The 25,053-nt window shown below is 37.5% G+C and overlaps 2 protein-coding genes across 2 annotated transcripts; both read right to left on the bottom strand.

The window, feature by feature from the left end:
- Positions 1-1,969: 1,969 nt before the first annotated feature.
- LOC105394955 lies at positions 1,970-4,503 on the bottom strand. The gene is made up of 2 exons (XM_011566874.3): positions 4,318-4,503; positions 1,970-2,187 (listed from the first exon to the last, which is right to left on the bottom strand). The coding sequence occupies exons 1-2, from the start codon at positions 4,439-4,441 to the stop codon at positions 1,985-1,987; spliced, it is 327 nt and encodes a 108-aa protein (XP_011565176.3). The 5' UTR covers positions 4,442-4,503; the 3' UTR covers positions 1,970-1,984.
- Positions 4,504-6,280: 1,777 nt separating this feature from the next.
- On the bottom strand, positions 6,281-8,273 carry LOC105394953. Its single transcript, XM_011566872.3, has 2 exons — positions 8,143-8,273; positions 6,281-6,508 (listed from the first exon to the last, which is right to left on the bottom strand). The coding sequence occupies exons 1-2, from the start codon at positions 8,240-8,242 to the stop codon at positions 6,303-6,305; spliced, it is 306 nt and encodes a 101-aa protein (XP_011565174.3). The 5' UTR covers positions 8,243-8,273; the 3' UTR covers positions 6,281-6,302.
- Between the last annotated feature and the right edge of the window lie 16,780 nt (positions 8,274-25,053).

The following is a 25,053-nucleotide window of genomic DNA, read 5'->3' as shown; positions in this document are numbered from 1 at the left end:
CTAGCGCCTACAAAAGGTTCAAAGTGCAATTTAGATACTACTGCCCGTTCTATCGGGGCTCCCTATGAAGAAAAAATAATAAAATAAAGGTTTTAACCCGCTAGAGTCCACCCGGGTGCTGCCTTTGCAATCCTACATTCAGCAGCGGCGTTAGAAGGCTGATGCCGCTGAAGATTAATGGAAATCCTAAGGAAATTCCTTAGTATCCGCTCAACGAACATACAACGGCCAACCTGGACTGCCGGACGAAGCCAGGACAGGAGCTCCGGACGGCTCGTGGCTCGCTGACGGCTCTGGTCACCAACGACACCTTCTTGGAGGTTGGGGTCAGGTGACACGCGTCTGGCAATCGCACGCTTCACCGGGCAGGATTGAAATTGTCGGCAATTCTGGTTAGGTACACGTGGTGTGATGCTGCGTGGGTGTCTGTGGCACGTATCTGGTAACAGGAAATATGAAGCAAGGAACTTGGTACCAATACGGCCTGTGCCACGCGGACCGGGAAGAAAAATCTCACCACACACGTTCTACTCGAGACGTTCTGACAGAGAATGGCTCGCCTCCTTGCCAGTTCCGAAAAAGAAAAAACCTTCACCGGGATGCCAGCTCATCGTCGGGTCCAGCTCACAAAACTACTCTGTGGCCAGTCAACACCATCATTGTTCTGAGCGTCATATCGCCACTGACCACTGTCCGATGACGATCTAGCACGAGTTTTCTCAAAAGACCACAGACAACAACTGAAACTATATCCTGTGTGTCGAATTTGACAGCTGATACTTGACAAGACTAACAAAGTAAACAACAAACATAATGTTTATTGTAAACAATAAACGAAATGTTAAGTTACAAAAATAATGGTGTTACACGTGGCGTAGCGGATAAAACCTCGTTCTCGCTTTCGGGAGGCGGTGGGTTCGAATCCTGGCCTACTAACCAGATAATTACCATACCACGATGAAGGAAATCATCGTGAGAAAACCTGCACACTGCACAGTAAGTATAAGTAGATTGTTATGGCGTGCCTCGGAAGTGGCCTACAATACAAGTATATCCGACAGTGCACGATTATTCCCTCTTCTTACCGTATTACGGTTTGTCAAAGTGGTGAAAGGATCTTCCAGTCACAGCCCAGCCGCACAGTGCACCAAGTGTCAGAAACAGGTGATACACGTCATTCAATGAAACACCATCATTCATTCAAATCCACATCCATTTATTCCACCTTATCGTAGTACTCCAGTTTCACACACTTCTTGGTAGTCACTGCCGGCGACGTATGTATGCGTGCCTTCTTCGTAGTCTTTTGACACCTGCTGCTGGTACACGGGTTCTTTATCGCCGTATATAAAAGTTTATATTGCGATTTATCATAAATATGACGTGTGTTTTGACGTCGATAACGGGTTCGTTATGGCCATAGATAAACATTACGATTCTTCATAAATATGATGTGTGTTTGGACGTTAGTAACGGGTTTGCTAGCGTAATAGATAAACATCTATATCTATTCTATTCTCTATTCTATTCTCTGTGGGGGTGTAAGTACCTGCACCTGGCTCTCTCGAATGGAACCTTTGTGCATATGCCCAAGGTCTAAACTGCCTTCCTAAGCTTGGACCATTTCCCACCACGCTGGTCCACTGCGGGTTGGTGGGTTCACATATCTAGATGTGCTAAATCTAGATATGCAGGTTTCCTCACGATGTTTTCCTTCACCGTAAGAGCGATGGTATACATTGTACTTAAGTTAAAAGAACTCATTGGTACATGTCAGCGCCGGGATCGAACCCGCATCTCTTGCGTGAGAAGCGGGCGCTTACCCGACTGAGCTACCACCGCTCCACCCAACATCTATATCGCGATTCGCCGTAAATATGACCCTGGGTTTTGGCATTGATAACGAACCCGTGTAGCAACCACAGGAACAACATTTACGTCAAGGAAACGCCAAAAAAATACATTCAAAGATAGGGGCATCCATTTATTCCACCTTATCGTAGTCCTCCAGCCTCACACACTTGTCGGTGCCCTCGTGCCGGACGGTGGGCGCGTCGCAGTAGCACGCGGAGAAGTCGCAGATGAGCCCGCGCGACGCCGGCGTGGGCTGCGCGCAGGTGGGCTCCGACATCACTGTGGCGCAGCCCACCGCGTACGCGTGCGTGCCTTCTTCGCAGTCCTTCACGCCTGGAAAGAGGTTGAGGTTCACGCACGGTTCACGTTATAATTATTGTGCTTTGCTATATTACTCTGTGGTACTTTGTAAAATCTAGCATAAGCCATGTGACAGCTATCAAATTAATGAATTTTATTTATCACTTGTTCGTATTCTAGAAATTGTATTTGGGAAATTACTCCGCCTTCCTATACTTATTTATTAAAGTTTCATGATATTAATGTGTCAAAATCGTCTGAATTAGATATTTCCTCTAGTACCCACCACCTATGATTAGCAATTAACAATCCCTAAGCAGCGTCGCCGTTGCTCGCTTGTCAAATCTGACGTAACTTGTACAGAGTTGACTAATGTTCGACAGGCGCTAGGCGAGCGACGCCGACGCCACTGGATTGTTAATTTCTAATGTATCGGTGGTGTTACGGTAGCTGTTATAGTCTGAACCTGCTGGCCAGTAATTTCATTACGAATGACCTCTATATATGTTTTGTAGATTTTGTAGAGTAAGCAGACTATGTTGCATGGCTTGTACACGATTTGTATAAACACAAACAATAATATTATGTTTGTAGCAATTAACGGATAACACAACCAATTTACAATACAATACAATACAAAACACTTTATTTGCACCAAGAATAAAAATTACAAAAAACAAAACTTAAAAATAAAACAGTACAAAAAGGCGGCCTTATTGCTTATAGCAATCTCTACCAGACAACCTTTGGATGGAAGAGAGTAAGTCTATATGATTGTGAGGTAGTTGTGGTGCAAGTATATATATACATAAAATATATACTACTTAAACAGTACATACACTAAATAAATAAATAAAACAACAAATAAATAATACAATTTAATAGCTGTTGATGTCTAATCGTCTATAACTCAGTTTTATCTTTATCAGTAAGTTGTTATACCTAGTGGAAACATGAATTATTTGAAATAAGTTTTGGTCCAGTGGTTAAAAATATCTCAACTCATATAAGTATTTGCCTAATAAAATATAATTTGAATCAATATGAACAGTTGGTTAGTTTAGGATAAACACCACCACACACATACATAAGTATGTGTGTGGAGGTGTTTATCCTAAACTAACTAGATATATAAACCATAGCCAAAGCAAAACATTACGCAATGTACGTTTAAGTGTTAAGGCTCAGTACCTATATAACAATAGTACATGGGCAGTACAAATCCATCCTTGATTGGATTGGCATAAGGGTCTGTCTTGAACAATAGATAATACGGGGAATACCCGGTAAAATGACCTCACTAACCAAACTCAATACTTAACTAAATAAACTTCAGGCGAATGATGTTATGAGCATGGCAAAATACGATTTTCCTCTTATCATACATATACAGCCCATGTATAAAGTCATGAAAATAATTAGTGAATACATAGGTTGTTATACAGCCCAGGTCATGAAAATAATGATTGCGATTTTGCACATAAGAATCGAATAAAATTAATTTTCCTTTGTAAACCAACAAATGACAGATAGTTGAATGAATGGACAGCTGTCATAGGGCTCATGCTATATTTTACAAAGTGTACCGACTTATTTATATTTATAAGCTAGTCTACTTAAACTAGATTTTCAATCGTTCAATCTTCTTAGACAGTATTTTAAATATATTTTAGCTAATTGGTTCATCTTTAGTGCCAAAATTGTGCTTAGGTATATAATTTAAAATGACTGATTAAAGTTAATAAATCTGTTTATGAACTTATCCAAATTACTATGTAGGTACCAAAAAGATGACCAGCAAATTGTAGCGCGGGACGCCCTTCGGCAAACTGGACCAAGATAAAATAAATGTGCGCTGTGAACAATTCACAGTGAACCTATCGCGAACTTGTTTTGCAAACGTTTATTGGATTCAAATTGAATTAATTTTGACACTAATAATTACTTCTTAAATGTTACTTTGTTTTGATTTCGCGATAGGGCTCCTGGACTGTCAAAACGAGACAACCTTAGACATATGGCTGGTACTGACTGGACGAGGAAGACCGAGGACCATCCGAGGACAGAGCGTTGATGTGCTCCTTGTGGAAAGCCTTACGTCCATGTGACTGATGATGATGATCATGATGATGACAATAAGTGATAAAAGCAACATCAACTTACATCTTCCATTAATATAATAGCATCCTCTACTATGATTGGTCTGCGGCGCAGCCGTGGATAATGCCACCAAAAACGCAAGGCCTAAAATCACAGCCAACTTCATTGTAAATAAAGACTTTTTCATTTCGCCTGATAATACGTTGTTTCGTTGTATGCGCGAGAGGTCCACTAACGTGAGTAGTGATGACCTCTGGTTTTATACTATGAAGCGGTTATTCTGGTTGTTTTAATGTGTGTAGGTATTGTTAACAATACGAGTATACAAACAAGATGGCGATGACGGTCGAATGGCGTAGTGGGTAGTGGCCCTGACTGCTTTGCCGAAGGTCCCGGGTTCGATTCCCGGCTGGGGCAGATATTTGTTTAAACACAGATATTTGTACTCGGGTCTTGGGTGTTGATATTTATATTTAATGTGTATCTAATATCTATCAATGTATTTGTGTAGATAGCTCATCAGCTGTCCGATACCCATAACACAGGCTCTGTCTAGCTTGGGGTCGGATGGCCGTGTGTGACATGTCCCACATATTATATTATTATTATTAAGATGGTGTGTCAGATACAAGAACAAATAAAAAAAACCGTCCACACTTTTTGTTTACCGACTAACCGTTTTAAGTTCAACATTATGACAACTATTGTTCCTACCAATGAATAAAATCACAAATCTTCCAACCAAACTAATTCAAAATAAGAGCTCATGGTGTAATAATAAGTGGTGTGTTATTAATTGCCGAGACGATTTTTTGTTCGTATCGTATATTGTTAATCTAATATATATTGATAGTATAAAAAACACTGTATTGCGGTTTTTAATGACTAGTGCGCTTAGTGTCTTCACATAGGTTTACTATTTACTGACCACTACTAAATGTACCTATTTCTAATGTAAAGTCAGCTGCATAAGTAGCTAAGTATACACTTTTGTGCATTGTCAAACTACCTACATATCAAACTGCCAATGTTTGAATTTGAATAGGCAGTTTGTGAGTTTGAACAGGTACAAAAGTGTACAGATACTTATGCAGCTGACTGTACCTATGTAGATATTTGTAAGAAAATGAAGTATATACAGTGTGTTGTTTTTCGGACCCGACAAACTTTAAGGGTGGATTCTACAAGTAATGTCATCGAGAAAAAATCCCCATATGTGGGGGTCTAAGTAACTTAAATTAGATTTTTTTCTTGTAGAAAATCATATCTCGAGATTTAAACGCCTTACGGACATGAAATGAAATACTTTTATCCGCAAAAAGTCATCTCTATCCAATAAAAATATCCACAACTGCTTAAAAGTTGCATAAAAAAGTTTAAAGTAACTTTAAAATAGCCGCCATTTCTAGAATATTGAGATTTCACCCCACATATGGGGGTTTTTTCGCGATGAAATTACTCGTAGAATCCACCCTTAAAGTTTGTCGGGTTCGAAAAACAACACACTGTACATCGGATGAAGAGTTTCTAGCGTTTCGCATTATCTATAAAAAAACAATGCACTAAAGATAATAATACGTTCATAACATTTTAGTTTAGCACTAATATTTGGTAATGTGGCAACAACACTATCTTTTTATGCCAATGAATTATTTATAGGTTATCACTCATCACAACCTATCACAATAAAATTAAATATATGTATATAATCTCGCATAGTTTCGTACCAATATTATTATGTATACAATATACATAGTAAAAGTAATGTAATAGGGACTATGCATGTGATTAAAAAAAAAGGTCAAATATTTTAATTTTTAATAACCTTTGTTGTTTCAAAATTATGCCTTCATCAATATTTTTTATTATAATTTATTTTTTAACACAAAACTACACGTCTAACATAATTTAATATCAAATAGAAATATATTTTCCATAAGCCATAAAAACAAAAATTGACCCTGTGTTTCGACGTGGATAACGAATCCGTCTTCAACTCTTCGCCAGCCCCAATGAAACAACAAAACACTCAACCAATCCCCACCCATTTATTCCACCTTATAGCAGTCCTTCAGTTTCACACACTTCTTAGAAGCCTTGTGCCGGACGGTGGGCGCGTCGCAGTAGCACGCGGAGAAGTCACAGGTGTTCCCGCTCTCCACCTTCGGGGTGGGCTGCTCGCAGGTGGGCTCCGACATGACCGGGCCGCAGCCGCTGCCGTATGAGTGGGTGCCTTCTTCGCACTCCCTCATGCCTGGAAGAAAAGTTAGGATTGTTAGATACTATTAAAAAAGTGGGTGCGGCTGTATCCCCTTGGACACAACCGTACCGACGTGAATACAAAGTTAAAACTTTGGATGAATAAGTAGTTATGTAAACTAATATTAATTTAGGTACCTACTTGGCACCATAAACTTAGACTTCATAATTATTTACTTGTAATATTAATTTAAATAAATAAGTCGCTCAGAATTACCTTCTGGGTCACCCCTTACTCTACCACTTTTGCATCACCCTGTAGATAGCCGAGCGAAGCGGGGCAATAAAAACCTAAACGGCATTTCCTAAATCGTAAAGAGCCGAGCAAAGCGATGCCATGCATCTCAATCCTGCATTCCTTAAAGCCTAGAGAGCCGAGCGCAGCGAGGCAATACTAACCTTACCGGCATTTTCTAAACTCTAAAGAGCCGAGTGAAACGAGGCAATACAAACCAAACCGGTACTTTCTAAACCCCAAAGAGCCGAGCGAAGCGCGGCCACACAAACTAACCCCGCATTCCCTAAAATAAAAAAAGCTTAGCGTAGCGAGGCGATTCAGGTAATACAAGCCAAACCGACTTTTCCTAAAATATAAAGAGCTAAGGGAAGCGAGGCAATAAGTATATTTGGTTTTGCCAAATTGGTATTTCCTAAACCCTATTACAATAATGTTAGTATCCTTACATAGGTTTACTATTTACTGACTACTACTAAATGTACCTATTTCTAATGTACCTAACAGTAATGTACCTAAATGTACCTAAACTGATGATGATGATGATAATGATGATGATGATGATGATGATGATGATGATAATCTATACAAAAGGTCTGACTCATTACGAAATCTCAAAAACTACAAGTGCTAGGTGTCTTAAATTTTGTATGGGGGTTCCTTATAGGACTAAGGTGCTCACTAAGACGGGATTTTGCGAAATTCAACCCCTAAGGGGATAAAAAGGGGTGTCAAAGTTTGTATGAAACTTCTATAAGTAGTTTTAATAGCAGGGTTTTGAAATTTTGAAGGAACGTAGCTTAACCCGCCACTGGTGACGTCAATTTGACTTACATCGTTGGTGACGCCGGTCTCACGCACCGGGATTTTTAAACTTATTTTTTTTACATACCTACCTACCCGAAATCACAACAAAAATCGATGGATAATAAGAAAGTTATTGGACTTTTTCGAACCACCCGGTCTCACAGACATGTACGTCACCAGTGGCGGGTTAAGTACCGTAGAGGTGCACTAAAAAACGATTTACTCGAAATTCCCACAGGAACGGGAATTAGAGAGAAAATACTTTTTATGAAAAATGTAAACCCCTTAAGTTTGACGGTTGAATTTATTTTTTTTATTTTATTATAGTATATTTCAAAATTTTCCACGGCAACGGGAGTTAGCGGGAAAATACATTTGTGTGAAATACTTAAATATTTCATTAAAGTTAAGTAGGTTGGTTTGTTAAGTTTATTTGTTTGTTTTATATTTGTTTTCACTTTAAGCCAAAACTACACGGGTTTTGAACAGACTTATTTTTTTTCGCAGAATTCCCACGGGAAAATCTTACAAGGCGAAGCGAAGCTCGCGGGAAATGCTAGCAAGTGATAAAATCAACATCAACTTACAATGTCCAGAATCATCATAAATGCATCCTCTGGGATGATCCGTATAATTGGTCTGCGCAGCCGCCACCAAAAACGCAAGACCTAAAATTGCCAGCTTCATTGTGAATAAATAAAGACTTTTGATTCCGCCTGACTATATGTACGTTGATTCGTTGTATAGCCGAGAGGTCCACCGTGTGTGTGTATAATTATATAGTGATGACCGCCGCCGGTTTTATACTATGAAGCGATTATTCTGGTTGTTTTAATATGTGTAAGTATTAATGGGTATCATCGGCCGCAGTTTAGATGATTAAATTAATATTATTATTATTGTTTTCAAAATAGTATGCTTAGTGCCAATTTCTCTAACCGACAGGGATTGATTTATAAATTAAACGTCAAAAGTTAACCACTACTCCCAGGTTATGCTCTAACCGAGAATGGAGAAATTGGCACTTAGTTTTTAATGACTAGGTTGCTGACCTTTTAAGGTAGATATTTCTAAGAACATGAAGTTAATTTTATATCGGATGTAGAGTTTTCAGCGTATCGTATGATCTACTTATACAGGGTTATTGGTAAGTAGACCTGATCCTTTCAGGAGGTGATAGAGGATGGCATATCCAGTCGATTGAACCCTATAATGCAATAGCCGAAACTTAACCATTTCTAAGATATTTAATATTTAAGTAAGTTTTTTTTTCTTAAAACCGAAAATAAAAAAAACCGAGCCATATTTCAATATTATTTTTTTTGTTTTGTATAAGTGACATCTTAATAAACTAATTACCTAAAATAATCAAAAGTGCATTCTTCGACTTAAATTAGACACAAGACCTCAAAATAGTTGAAAAAATATTCAAGACTTAAAAACAGATACTTAAGTTAGATTAAAAAAGAATGTCATGTGACAATTTTTGTGCATTTCAGCTTAAAAACATTGTCAACTTATAAGCTTTCAAATAAGATATTTCAATATCAAATCGATTTAGGTATCACCAAGATATGGCCAAAACAACCCAGAGAAGGCTGAGGAACTTCAACCGGGGTTTCCATACTAAAGTCAACAGGACTGAAAACAATCACACTTTTTACCTTTAAATTGGGCTAATTTTGTTAGTTTTCCTGTTGAATTTTGTGCGCCCTTGCTGGTTGTTTTGGCCATATCTTGGTTTGGTTATACCTGAATCGATTTGATCTTGAAATATCTTTTGTTGTTCGCATTTTATGAGTAGAACTATATTTCATATATATAATAGAAACAGACCAACATGAATAGGCATCCTATAATAGGTAAATACCTCACATTCGCCACACAAAACTACACGTCTAACATAATTTAAACTCGAATAGAAACATATTTTCAATAGGTAAGCCATAAAAACAAAAACTATAAAACGTATTTTCTACGCCAACATAATCAGCCAATTTCCCGCCAAATGTTCAGATAATGCATTTATAGAGGACAAAACTCAACTTTTTCTTCCAAAAAAAGGCAATATAATTTTGTCTTTATATTTTTTTGATCTGTGTGTATCGGGGACGTCGTAAACCCGTTTTACCGTGGATCGTAAACATCCCTTTGGGTTAGGTCCTGCACGACTTTTAGAGTCGACTCTGAATTAATAGTGAAACACGATATTTTTTATAAGGCAAGACCTAGACTGCAACTACACTGCAATTTCCACACTATAGAGCTTCCACTATGTTATTGTATTTTTGACGTTTCCTTATGTCTGGTAAGTAAAGTTGGTTTTACTTTGCAGTCATCAAATATGTATGGGATTTCGAATGTCAAAAAACCAATAATATAACGGACAGAGTATAGGACACTGCAAAGGAAAACCAAATTTACTTAACAGACATAAGCAAACGTCAAAAATACAATAACAAAGTGGAAGCTCTATAATTAGAATAAAATATTAATTTACTAATAATTATAAAATTAAATAAAAATGAACCAATTTTAAGTTCTAAGCAAGACAAGCCCTTCAAGACTTCTCAGACGGCAATTTTACAATCGATCTGTTACAACTTGAAAGAGTTTATCCTAACCTTTTATGTTTATTTACATTGACTGACAAAACTCAATGGGAGATTTTTAACCATAGACAACAACCATACACAAAAACCGATTATAGATGGCGCTAGTAAAACTTTATACTCAACAGCACTGCATTTTTTTTAGCAGGCATGGATTCCAGTCCTTTCATCCAATACAAAAACCCACACACACACACACACTCACGCCTTGTACTAATGTACTCCCTTGCGGGGTAGGCAGAGGTGCATTGCTGCACCCACTTTTCGCCAGAGTGTTATGTTAGTCCCAATATGTAATAGGGGGCGGGCCTATTGCCATTTTACGGGCACATCCAAGACCCGAAAACAAATATCTGTGTTTAAACAAATATCTGCCCCAGCCGGGAATCGAACCCGGGACCTTCGGCTCGGTAGTCAGGGTCACTAACCACTACGCCATTCGGTCGTCTACAAAAACCCAATGAATGTGAATTCAACCATATGCGATAACTAGCTGTTATATTATGCATAATATTAAGTGTTAACTAGTTTAAGACAGCTTTATACCATTTATGACATCTTCCGTTCCCTCAGAAGAATGCAGCTCATAAAAAACGACAGGCCGAATGCCATCTATCGGACGATTTTGACACTTTCAAAATGTAGACATCATAAAAATTATCATCCCAATTTTTAGACCATTTAACTTAGAATTAGATCGATATAAAATATTAACGCTTTTAGTTGATAATATTCTGATGAGCTTTTAAATGTACAGTTCCTCAGAAGCATTATTAATATGAGGGAGGTCAGGTTTCTCTGCACCTGACCGTACGTAAAATACGTTTTCATTGGAGTAATTTGGTGGTATTGTCACTGGACTTGCAAGCTAATAAGGATACCTATTTACTCCTATTTAAAAACGCGACTAGGAAATCATTACATCGCAGGAATTACAACTAACATAGTACCCGTAGTATTCTTTGTATAATAATTCACACAGGTGTGTCCATTTCCTCGGCATTCATACATTTATGACAATCCCTTTGGTGCGATACCGATAGGGGAACCTTAACCCCGCGTTGTTCTATGGTTTCACAAGGGTTTCACTTACATTAGTAGGTATAGGTTTTGTAGTAAGAACAATAATATTTTATATTCATGTAAGTTGGTATTTGTGATATTTTTTAATATATAATTATTCACATAGCGTCCACAAGAACATAGCCAAATTAACTATCCAGGGGCACCTGAACGACACACAACTATCTGTTCTAAGTGCTAACTGGAAACTTCCCGACTTACGACCTAAGATAAGTGGCCTGCCCGTTGCATTAACCTTCCAGCAACTTCACTCGATGTACTTCGGATACTTAGGTGGGTACTTACTTACCTTTGTCCATCGATTTCGGACTAAAATACAAGTTTGTCCTATTATAAACTAAATTTGAAGTTGACCCTTAGAATACATAAGAAAATGATGAACAGATATTGACGAAGTGACACGGAGCTCTCTGGATATAAAATATCTTGCGACGTAAAATGCATTCAAATTCTTGCAATTTTACTTACTTACCTTCACGAACAAATATACTTAAATGACACCATAAAATTATCAAACGATGCGTGTAATAGAACTAAGTACTAAGTACATGCCATCAAAGTTGATTTAATGTAAGTTTTGTATTTAATTATTTATTAATGACTTTTTTCTGACATGTAATAATATTATTAATCATAAATACAATACATGCGGAGCAGGCTGTTTACACAAGTGTATTAGTTAAATTAGGAATATGAGCTAATTATAATATTTTCTACCTGAAAATACCGTCTGCATTGAACCGTCGCGTCGCGTGGTTATACCTAGGTCCAAAGGTTCCGTGCCTAGATCTTGGCTAGGCAGCCTAGGCACAGAGCGGTGCGCAGTCAGCGCGGATCACAGATTAATTACGACGTCGTCGTCTGCCGATGCGGGCTGCTTTTATCTATTCTTCGCAATCGGGGCCTATTCTCAGGTTTTCTTGAAATTCTTCCAGTAAATATACACTCCCGGGCAATGAAAAAGTTCCACACACAAAATGCCGGCACCAAACGACTTAAATTTTTTCAAAGATTTAATTTAAAATTGGAATAAAATATTGCCGTTTTTAGTTGGTCATATCCTGAGACTCCGTTAAATGTACTTCAATGTTGTAGAAGATGTCATTAAGCTAGCCTTTTCCGTTTAGAAGTAATTTGGTGCTTTTCTAAGTGGAACCTTTTCATTGCCCGTGAGTGTAATAAGCTACAAATGCCAAAAATACGAACAATGATGACCGGTGGTAGCGCAGTCGGGATAGCGCCCGCTTCTCACGCCAGAAATGAGGGTTCGAATTCCGGCGCTGTATATCATCGCTCTTACGGTGAAGGAAAACATCGTGTGGAAACCTGCATATCTAGATTCAGCACACCGAGATATGTGATGTGAACACACCAACCGCAGTGGACCAGCGTGGTGGGAAATGGTCCAAGCTTAGGAAGGCAGTTTAGACCTTGGGGATATGCACAAAGGTTCTACTCGAGAGAGCCAGGTGCAGGTACTTACACCCCCACAGAGAAGAGAATATAGATAGATAGATAGAATACGCTTTATTTGCATACCAACGAAGAATCATATGAATAACAAATTACAACTTAATTAGGGTACAAAAGGCGGTCTTATCACTAAAAGTGATCTCTGCCAGACAACCTTTGGATGGACGGAATAAGACATGATAGAATTCGTAAAGTGCGATATTCTAGTAATTCATATACATATTAATTAAGTGCATAATAAACGTGCGTTAAGCGAAATTGAATGGCTAGAAAAACATTTCAATTCGCATCTTACGTTAGATGACAGCAGAAAGATTACTAACACGAAAGTTTACCCGACGAACACCCGACACTTTGCTACCGACAGAAACTTTTCGCACCTGGCAACATTGACAAAAGGCGACATTTCCTCCAATCACACGCTCCAACTGACCCAACAGACCCGCAACTTTCATGCCCTGTGTCCTGTGAACTTCGGGCGTGCGGGTCCAAGAATAGGGCCCCACAAACTATGCCCACTCCCCTGTATCTTGGCCTTTGCTTTGAGTAAAGTTTAATTTTATCAGTCGGAACTTCTGTCCCAACATTTGCTTCTTAGAAATTGTCTTCGTCTCGTTTTTGGGGTCGTGTCGTTGTAGTTATGGCCGAAATTACGGACGTAAAGTCGTGAAAATAAAAGAGTGCAATTTTGCATTTTTTTATGTGTCAGTTGTCAGTTAGTAACATCATGTAAAAACTAAAATACCGTAGGCAGTTGGAGATCGCAGTATAAAAAGTTCATACTATCAGGGAAACTGCTAGGGGCTTACCTGAAAACTTGGTGGCTTATCTACTCTTGAAGTCTGCTCGCAGGCACGACAAGTTGCGCACTGGATATTATTATATATATATGTCGCAGGCATCTGGTTTAATCTCCTGTTTGATTGAACCGCTAGCCCGTTCATTGGATGACGCTGCTTAGTTGTATGACTAGGCCGAACGTTGATTGTACAAGCGTCACAAAACGTCCAACTAGTTAGCTGACTTAAAATCAGTCAGGTGGTGAATAAAACAAATATGGCGTCTAACAGCTAACAGCTGACACAAAAAGCACCTATATTGTTACTTTTTTGCAAATAAATTAGCTTTAAAGTGCGTTATTTTTGTTAAAATAGTGTAACAACATAAATTAACCTATTATTACACCGCGGGCGGATAGTTTCAAAGAAAAAAAGTGGCGAAACTGGAGAATTATGAACAACAATATGAAGGTACGTTTATTGTTATTGTTTAGTTAATTTGTGAGATAAGAGCTTTGTAACATAGTATTTTTGTTGACTCTTGTCTGTTGATGTTCACCCTAACCAGACATTACAAAGTTGCAATACTATATCCCATTCAACGACTTCGCTGAATGACGTTCAGTCAAGACGTCGAACGTTACAATCAACGACTTGACGAGTTGTCCTTTAGTCATACAACTGAATAGCGCCATCCAATGAACGGGCTAGTGGTTCAATCAAACAGGAGATTAAACCAGTTGCCTGCGACATATATATATATATATATATATATATATATATATATATATATATATATTATTATATATATATATATATATATATATATATATATATATATATATATTCATTTAAAATACATACATGTTACACACATATAAGTATAAGTTGCGCACTGGATATAGTCATGAAATCGTGGCCGGAGGTCACTCTCTAAATGGACGAACGAACGAACAAAAATTTTCATACAATCGGCTCGCTTCATACAGCGAGAAAGAGCCGTAGTTCGCACAGCGCTCTGCAGGTCTAGTACAGGTTTGTTAAATTGTCGGAAACTATAAAAGTTTACGTTTTCTCGCATACAAAGTGACGCCCCTAGCGGAAACTATCATGGAACTTTTGACAGATAATTAGTCTAGTCTAGTCGGTCTAGTACAGGTTACAACGTAAACTTTTTGCGTTTTCATAAAAAGCAACCCGTACTAGAGGGGCAGAAGAAAACGTAAACCTTTATAGTTTTCAAAAATAGCAAAACCTGGTACTAGACGGCCTGAAGCTTCGGAAAATCAAAACTGCACCGCTAACGTTTCGTTGATTTTGAGAGTGACCCCTCTGTATGGATTTTCCCGATCTTACAAAGCACAAATACCGCGCCATATTTTCTGGTCAACGTTTAGGTCCGACCTAAACCCAGTTTACGTCACAGAGTTAACTTTTTAGTACACAAACGCATTACACAAAGCTTCATTAAGCTTTCACAGTTAACGAAGACAACGAAAACGTTTTCATGAAAAGTTCTCATTTGGTTCCGGTCTAGGTCCTACCAGGTGGCAATTAGGACCTGTCTAGCACTTAGTGCACCGGCGCTATGGCCCAGTCTAGACTTCAGACCGGAATTATGCTCAGTTCTCAGTTTCATCTGGGTAAATTAAGCTTTTTAAAGGGGTAACTAGGTAGAGTGAAAGCCTTTGTGGTCTAATTGAACTCTTCAAGAATGAAGGGTCTGACGCAGACTTGTTCCTAACCGAAAAACAACAGAAAACGTACGTCATCACAAATTTACTTACATGAATTTTAAATGGGTGGGCTAAGTCATTCGCCCACCTTTTAGTTTGACAATATATGACCAAGATCAGACCAGTGCAAAAGAAACGTCTCGACAAATAACACCCCACTTCCACTTTACAGTACATGGTCAACTGAATACTGAATTTACAGAATAGCCCCGCTAACACGGCAACAACGCGTGAGGCGGCTCGACCAATCAGGGCGTCCGGAAAATTTATAATCATTTTAAAACTTCATTCATGTGGTAGGGATTAAGAAAAAATGGAATTTGATATTTCCAGTTAATTAATAATTCGCTTGCTCAGGGCCGGCCCAATTGGATTTTCGTGTGGAAATTTAATGAATTTTGTGCCCCTGGCAGTAGGGTGGCCATATGTTAGCTATATCTGATTTTTGTGGACCAAGAATTTTCAAACTTTCAGGACATCAGGGTCTCAAGTGTTTTATTATTATTTGTTTGTTTTTCTATCTTATCTTAAATACGGTGTAAATAAGCTCTATAGTAATCTTCTTCTTGATCTTGGTCTTGTTATCTTTTCTATTTACCTGATATTATACTTAGTAATAAAAAATAGATATGCAAAAAACCATAGATATTATTATCCTATTAAATTTAATGAACATACAACAATATGGTCACTGTAGCCGTGAATGACGAGGGTGACCATGTTGTGCAGAATCGCTCGTTATCTGATTACAGTGAATTGTGGACACCCTATTTTGTACGTCAAAGCATAAACAGCATTTGGCAGTGTTTGTCATTTGTTTCCGTTCATAAATACATATTAGATTAGACCTCGCGAGTTCAAATATACTTAGGTACTACCTATATTTTATGTACTCGAGCATTTTAAAGAGGTAAAGTACCTATGTGATTGTTAAACGCTGGTCAGTACGTCTAGTACAGGTTTGAAATATTGTCAAAAACTATTTAAAAAAATGTTTTGTCGCATAGAAAATGACGCCTTTAGGAAATTATCATGAAACTTTTGATACATAATGTAGATCACAGAAGAAAACCTAAACTTTTTCCTTTTTAAAAATTTCATGCAATCGCAAACACTGTACTGAAGCTCAAAGCGAAATTAAAAATATATTCTCCCTAGAGTAAAAAGTCACGTCACCAAAAAAGTTTGATGGAGATTCTTTTTTTCGAATATTTCCAAGTCTTAGGGCCACTTGCACCATCATATTAAATCTAAATTTAGTGCCAAATCTCGATTTAAGAAACGTCAATCTAGATTTAATATGTTGGTGCAAGTGGCCTTTAGACCTAAAGTTGTACACATAACAGAAGAGACCTGTTATACATCATTACCTTTTTTGAAATACCCTGTAGGTCTACGTCTATAGGCCTTTTATTTATTTATTTATTTATTTATACTTTATTGCACAATTAACTACAGTAATAATGTACAATCAGATGGATTTAATGCTAAAAGCATTTTCTGCCTTTCGTTTAATACGGATTATTTTTCAGGCGCCTGAATCTGAAGTAAAATTTTGAAGGCTTATACAATCGTATTCCTATAAAATTTACGTCCCGTAAAGTTGCAAAGATTTGAGATAACACGAAATTATGATTCGAGATAGAAACCCAACGGGAATTTTAAATTCCGATAGCAAAGATGTTGAATATGTCTGAGTATACTAACAAGGTAAGTTTATTTATTTAATTCTTTATTGCACAAATATAAAAATACATGTACAAAAGGTGGGCTTAATGCTAAGTTTAGATTACATTAAATGAAAATCTTTTAGTTATTTTACTAAGTGACGTAGTTAGATATATCATTATAGTTAATTATATTTTATAATGTGTAGAATATGATTAAATAGTTAATTTAAATTTTAGTAATAGGTATTTTCCAATTTTAATTTTTGTAGAGAATATACAAAATCTAAAATTTGTCCAGAATTAACAGCAATATAATTCTCTCTAGGTTTAGGTTAATACTTTATCTTATCCTCAAGAATCACAACACACCTCTATAATAATTACCCTATATTTCCCAAAAACAATATTCTGTTAGAAATTTCAACATAATTTTCTAAAACAAAAATAGTAAAGAAAAACAACAATTTAAACAAATTTAATCAATCGAAGTTTTTTTATCAATAAAGATAAAGAACGTGAATCTTTTCCTAACTTGTTTCACAGCGCCACAGAGGCACAATAATACAGTGGGATCTGTAAGGTTCAGGAATAAAATAATAAAAAAAAGGATACGAACAATATTTCTGTACCTGTGTGGTTGTGGTTAAGTGCACTTTTTGGAAGTTTCTTTTTACGACCCCAAGCTAGGTACAGCCTGTAATCCACACCCATGTGTCGGACAGCCAGATACAAACTTACATATTATATTCAATATTAACACCCAAGACCCAAGTAGGTAAGTATTTAAAATATCAACGCCCCGGCCGGGGATCGAGATCGGGACCTTTGGCATAGCAGTCAAGGTCACTAAAGACTACACCATTCCGTCAACAATCGGTCGAATATTGCTTCAGTCGTCATGAAAAGCGATCAACATAAAAAAAAATATCACTAGTATTTAAATGTAATACGTGTACACCTCCCTCTTTTACTCAATAAGTCTTTCATTCACCCAAAGGTTGCCTGGAAGAGATCGCTTTTAGCGATAAGGCCGCCTATTGTGCTTAGGTACTCCTTTTGTTATTTAATGTATGTTGTGTGTTTTGTTCAATAAAGTTATATTGTATTGTATTGTAAGAATAGAACATTCTCTTTTATAATATTGAGGGATGATTCACTGTATTTCCACAGATGTTAGAAAGTCATAAGTAGAGTTTTATCGGGTGGTGCCGGCTTACAAACAAAACATTTTCCTTATAATATACAGGGTGTTAATACAATATATTTTATGAACATTAATGTATTTTAGGACAGATATTTTAAATAAGTAGGTACTTACATATTGCTGTTACATGATTTTTTTTTAATTCTTATTTTCCTAGAGTTGTAAGAAACATTAGAAGTTAATCCATATTTATTTTACCAAATATTTTGAACCCCAAACGAAATGGGTGACGGCTCTGGGTGTGTGAGTGTTTCTGGATCACCATTTTTGCGCCACCCTGTATACGAGTATTATAATAATGTCTGGGAGAAATAAATCGTTTACACACGCTTGAGCTTAAATATACTAAGTAGGTATCATTGTCGCGACACCAAGCCAATGTGTTATTGTACATATTTCTAAAGAAAACTATATTTCACTTTCCTCATCTACTCATTCTACAGGATGTTAAAAAAGTGGTAAGTATTTTTTGTATTTTCTTTTTGTATTGTATTATCATAATCATTGTGTAATTTTATTGCGTGACATTCAAATACAATGTATTATTGTGAAAGAATAAATTTAATGAAATTCCGTCTTTCCCTAAGCTTAGAATTTATTATTTTAAGAAAAACGAAAAGCACTTCTACTTCACCTAGGTACATAATAAAATGAATCTCATAAAAATAATAATAATCCTACTAATATTCTTTATTTCAGGCAACTGATAGGCCCATAGAAACAATACATACAAATACATAATACAATTATTAATATACTAATATTATTACATAATATTCTTAAAATGGTATGTCATTATGAACTGCATACCACTCTAGCACTAAATAGGGTTCTATAGAAAACAAACCGACTTCTTTCTACAAGTAATACCATTACTTCTCTTCGGTAAGTATACGCAAAACAGAGTTCTAAAGGATTTTTTAAAAGGTCCTACCGCAGTTATGTAAGGCGAGCCTAACCGAATGCTAAGGTTAGTCGAAAATAAAATGGGAAACAAGTTTCTGTAAATAGCCAATATCGCTTCCACTCCCGTCGACCAGAGGTTCTCAACCTTCGGTGCGAGCTGGAGAAGTAAATATAAATAATATAAATTAAACATCTCACACACGGCCTTCCGACCCAAAACTAGACAAAGCCTGTAAAATGGGTATTGAACTGCTGATAATATATACATATACCTATAGATACCCTAGTAGAAATATCTGTCTTTAACTATTTTATTATTTCACGGCTGGGAATCGCACCCAGGATCTTCGGCATAGTAGTCAGGGCCACTAACCACTACACCATTTAGCTGACATACGCTAAGTCTGGGCACTACAGCTAGTAATATTCCGCTCCTGAACATAGGCCTATACCGCTCTATACTTTGCCTTCCTCCTTCAGTAATAAACTTCAGTCACTCCGGCAAAATGACTAAGTTCGTCGGTTCAGCTGGCTGGAGGGAGTCCCACACTACACTTGCCTGCCTTGGTCTGCACTCGGGAGCTGTTTTATATCGCAAGCTTGGGCTTAGAGAGTAGTCGGGTAAGCGTAACCCGACTGTCAGATCTTTTCAAGCTGCCCGAAGCAGTAACCGGGAACCACGGCTTAACGTGCCGTCCGAAGCACGAAAGCGTCCAGAAAACAACTACTTGAAATCGGTCACCCATCCAGTGGCTAACCGTGCTATGTGTTGCTAAACTTCAATAATTAGATACGATCACTGAAGCTAGCTCGACTACGGACGCTCCTATAAATAATATAGGTAATTTAATTATAGAAGCACAAGTTGAGAACCACTGTTTCGGGCAAAGCCACATCTTACTTATCTGGGGCATTCCACATTACTTCAATCTTGGAAAAGGGTAATACCGGGGCGGCTTCAGAAAACGAACATCTATCTGAAAATACTGAAAAAAGAAAATCTTGTCTCTACTTAAGGGTAACAATTGAACTCAATTTATGGGCCTTTTCAAGGACTTCGCTATACCGCACCGGGAAACTGGCTCGCGAGTGGGATGTGTGCTTTCATCATTATTCTGTTAGCCTTTATTTAGATTTAGATTAGATGGGGTTTCTGCTACTGCGGCCGTTTTCTGGGTATCGCAGCGGTTTCAGTGCGATAACGAAATTATCTTGAAATCTTTTTGTTGAAATCAGCAGCGAATAGAGGTCATCGGTGCGATTCTGTATACTTTTGAAACACCTAGCTGAGTTATCCCGAATGCAGCAACCTGTAAAAATACTACAGGTAACTATACAATGTGTTTTTTTTCGAACCCGACAAACTTTAAGGGTGTATTCTACGAGTGATTTAATCGAGAAAACATTCCATATGGGGGGTCAAATCTCAATATTCTAGAAATGGCGGCCATTTTAAAGTTTTAGATAGGTACTTAGGCCGGGGTCTCCTATTTACTCCGTAGGTCGCGTCAAGTGTCACCGCCGTAGGCCGCGTCACGATTCTCACTACATCTACGCGCCAACGTCGGCGTGTGAGGGAGACCGCATCAGTACATTTCTATAGTGAGCATTGTGACGCGGCCTACGGCGTGACGCTGGACGCGCCCTTCGGCGTAAATAGGAGACCCCGGCCTTAGTTTTCATAAAAAATCATATCTCGAGATTTAAACGCCTTACGGACATGAAATAAAATGATTTTATCCGCAAAAAGTCATCTCTATCCAATAAAAATAGGCACAAATGCTAAAAAGTTACATAAAATAAGTTACAAGCACCTAATCTAGTTTTTTTGACAAAAACAACAGCAAAAATTTACATATATCTACGAGTAAATTCATCGAGAAAAAACCCCCATATGTTGGGTCAAATCTCAATATTGTAGAAATGGCGGCCATTTTAAAATTTTAGATAAGTAATTAGTTTTTTTAAAACAACACATTGTATAGGTATACTGGTATACATTATATTGACGATCGAATGATGTTATAGGCGCTGACTGCTACGCCGAAGGTCCCGGGTTCAATCCCCAGCCAGGGCTGATATTGGTTTAGTTTATTGTACTCGGGCCTTGAGGGATAATAATATATGTATCAATGTATCTCTGTACAATATATCAGATGTCCGATACCCATATTACAGGTTCTGTCTAGCTTGGGGTCGGATGGCCGTGTGTGAGATGTCCCCACGCATTATCCCAAAGCCAAGCTCGTGTGTTTGCATGGACACAATAAGAAGATGAATAGGTATAATGTCAAAGGTTCGTCCATACCTGGCATATTAACTTACAACAATATTTTAGTGTTTATATTTAAAACAAACGTTAATATAAAATGAGATAGAGTTGTCTGGAGCTAGTAAATTGTTTTCCGGGCCGGCCCGGGGCAAATCGGATTGTAGCGGCGGGCAAGATGGACTTTGCAAACAATCTTTGTGAATATTTGCATAGCCAGCCCTATATACAGGGTGTGGTACAACTGGTGTTGCTATGTAGAAATTAAGAACCAAAGCGACTAGCAGATTTACGTACGGTTTCCTAGCTAAGAATTTTTGTTGATATCCTATAATTAACTTGTAATTTTCAGTACAAAATACATAATAATGAATTATTATTTCCCAGCATAAGTACTATAAGTACCTTTGAATCATCATAGGTATAAAAAATAGAAGAATCAAACATTCTGTAAAAGTAACTTTTATACTATTACTTAAAACCTTAATTTTCAAAGATCGTTTTTTTATAGTTGTAATTACCTAGTCCAGTATTACTTGTTTCTAGCATTGTACGTCTACGATTCAATAAATGGCCATGTAAAATTCACAGTACAATACCGTGTAGAGCTCTACAAACTATTTTTAATTCTAAATTGATTAATTTAAATGTTGAAAAAGCGGTAACTAGACGCGGACGGCCAATTTCCTTTCTTTCATCTTGATAAAATTAATCAGCCACTTACATTTGACGAGGCTGCATACAAAGTAACTCTGAGTAGTAAAAACTATTATTACAGTTTTACAACCACTACAATGTTGCTTCTTAGAGGAAAAGAAAGGTTTGGATAATTAAATTTACTCTTTGCGATATCGTTTCAGTGTTCAATTAAGTTTTACTTCTAGTTGTAGTATTTACAACCTAAAGTCGATCCCTCCACGGTGATAAACCCTAGGATCTCGTGTTTTTCATCTCCAATTGGTCTGTTAAACAGGAAAGACGAAAAAATATGTGTTCTACTTCTTTTTAACCGACTTCGTTAGCGTGTCAGTTACAAACACTAATCCTAGACTAAGGTCTTGAACCGTAGTGAAAGGACTACACGTAGGCAGTTAGATTAGCGTCAGTCGGTAACTGACAAGGGTATGCTGGACAAATATTTTACCTATTTCCAAGACACAGTTGATACGTCAGTCGAGGAGGTTCCTTTCGTGCAACCATCACCCCCGAATTAATAGAGCTTTTTGTCACTTTAAAACAGATTTACAAATTAATTACGTCGTGATATATTTACGAATTTTGAATTTTTGACTGACAAAAACAGCTGAAATTCCTGTGTTTTGAAGTCATTTGTAGACGTTCTCTAAACTTGTATTTTAAGTTTAGTATTTCATACGGCCTAGCATAGGATATCTCGGGTAAATAATTGAAAGTAGCCTTGTTTCCCTGAAACGATAGTAGTGCAGTGAAACGAATAAACGTTTTTCGTGAGCCCGCCCGTCCGTCTCTCCTAGCAGTTAACTTAAAGATTTCTCTAGAAATAGTAACTTAATTAGCTCTAACTTAACTCGAGCACATCGTAACTTTGCTAATTTCAAGTTGAACTTGTCTGGGTGTCAGTGTGATATAAACACGGTTCTCAGCGACGTCTTTTAAAAGTAATATTCAAGTTAAGTTTGGAAATTATGAGACAGGTACTCTGTTCCTTTTACGATCAAGTGGTTCATTATTGAATATTATCTGATGTATGGTATATTTAATAATATGGCGTTATAATTATAATAATCTAGATCAAAATACAGCAATTTCGATCCCGATGCTACGCAACAGTAAGGGTAACAGGGTGTTTCCAAAGTGGTGTTATAATAATAAACCGAGAGAAAGAAGTCATCCTAAAAAAATATTCTCTATAGAAACTTTGTTGACACGTGACTAGATGTTCTTTTTACTCGATGAAAATAAGCTTTGTTTAATATGACCACTTCCGAAACACACTCAAAAACACATACAAAAACTTATGACACTCCTCTTTTTCGGTCGGTCGGTGAATTACCCAGTTACCATACGCTCCCTCGCGGGTCGCAGCCCGTTGGCTGGCTTATCCCAAAAGTTTATTTCATTATTTTATACCTTAGCATAGATACCATCTAGGACTAGGACAGTGTTTAAGGTGAAGTGTAGGTAAGGTCAAGAGTAGCTGCCTATTGAAAAAAAACATAACTTTCGTTTTTCTAAAAACTGCTTATTATACCGTTTATTGCTAATTCTAATCTTAATAACCTACCTCCAAATACGCAGTACGTGTGGAAAGTAGACGTCTGCGTCTGAGTAAAAAACGGAAACAAAAGCCATTTCTGATCAATATCAGTCGTAATATTTTTGGATTCAGTGAATTAATGCGTCTTTCAGAGCAGTGCATTACTGCTTGGGTACGTTATGGACGCATAAAGGCTAAGATACATAACACTTCACCATTGTTCCACAGAACAGACGATGGAAGGGTCCTGCAAGCACAACATTATTATTAGACTCCTAAAATAACTCAACTTCCCCCAGGAATTCTGCTTTTGTATCGTTGTATAATTTTAATTAATTTAGTTTTTAGTTTAAGATAATTACTGGTGAAAAGTGGGTGCAGCAATGCACCTCTGCCTACCCCGCAAGGGATTACATTAGTACAAGGTGTGAATGTTTATATTAATATATTATTTTTAGTTTAAACATCACAACACATTCTAGATGGCCAGTTACGTTGAGAGGTATAGGCTCGAGTTTTTAACAGGTTATATACTTGTATAGAGAGGTAGGTAGACTAGGTAGTAAGAGATTTTTATGTAAGTAAATAAACGATACTGGTCGGTTAGATAACCGACCAGGGATTGGTTATCAATTGTACGTCATCTCCATATAAAATTGTTGACAGGTGTCTGAATGTCAAGTCTGACTGAAAAGTCAACCACTAATACCTGGTTATGCTCTAACCGACTATGGAGAAATTGGCACTAAGTATGTCAAAGGTTAAAAACTTCGAAATCACAAAAGTCAACTTTTCCACCCTCTTGCTCCCACATAAGCCACGGAAACCCACTAAATCTACTACACTACACACAATGCGAGTATAAAATCAAATTATAAGTTTGAAGTCACAAAACTTGCTCAAGTACAATGGCGCACGGAATATTCTTTCTTTCTATTCTTTCTCAGCTGAGAAAGAATTATGTGATCGGCGTGCGGTCAATAAAATATGGAATCGACTCGTGTAGTGTGAGACTGCAGTTTGTAGCCGGTCGCTACGGTGACCATGCTGCCTGGAAATACACTCGTGAACAATGAAAAAGTTCCATTGACAGCACCAAACACTTGCTAAGAATCACTTATTTTGACTGGCACGAGCCGCATGAGCGGCCGAAACCGAACCGAGTATCTTTGTTATATGATAGGCGTGTTAAATAAACAAAGGTTAAATATAACTTTATATTCCTTATAGTAATTTTAGACGACTAAAACACACACGAGATACGTCTACCTATCATATAACAAAGATACTCGGCATACACACAACAGCAGATAAACAAAACTTAAGTACACAATACATTAACAATCCCAAATTAAAAATCACCTGTAGCATGATTGTCACAACTCGTGGTCACCCAGGTTAATGCGGGACGATGTTTCAGATTGTGAGAATTTTCCGGGATTCCCCAGTTGTCCCGGCGCGCTGACTTGGCGGTGCCGATATGTGCGAGCGGTCCGGGGTATAAGCGATAGCGGTTGCTCCGATTAGGGT

Source organism: Plutella xylostella, chromosome 7 (assembly GCF_932276165.1).
Source record: "Plutella xylostella chromosome 7, ilPluXylo3.1, whole genome shotgun sequence".
Lineage (NCBI taxonomy): Eukaryota > Metazoa > Arthropoda > Insecta > Lepidoptera > Plutellidae > Plutella > Plutella xylostella.
This window is presented reverse-complemented; position numbering and strand designations above follow the sequence as displayed.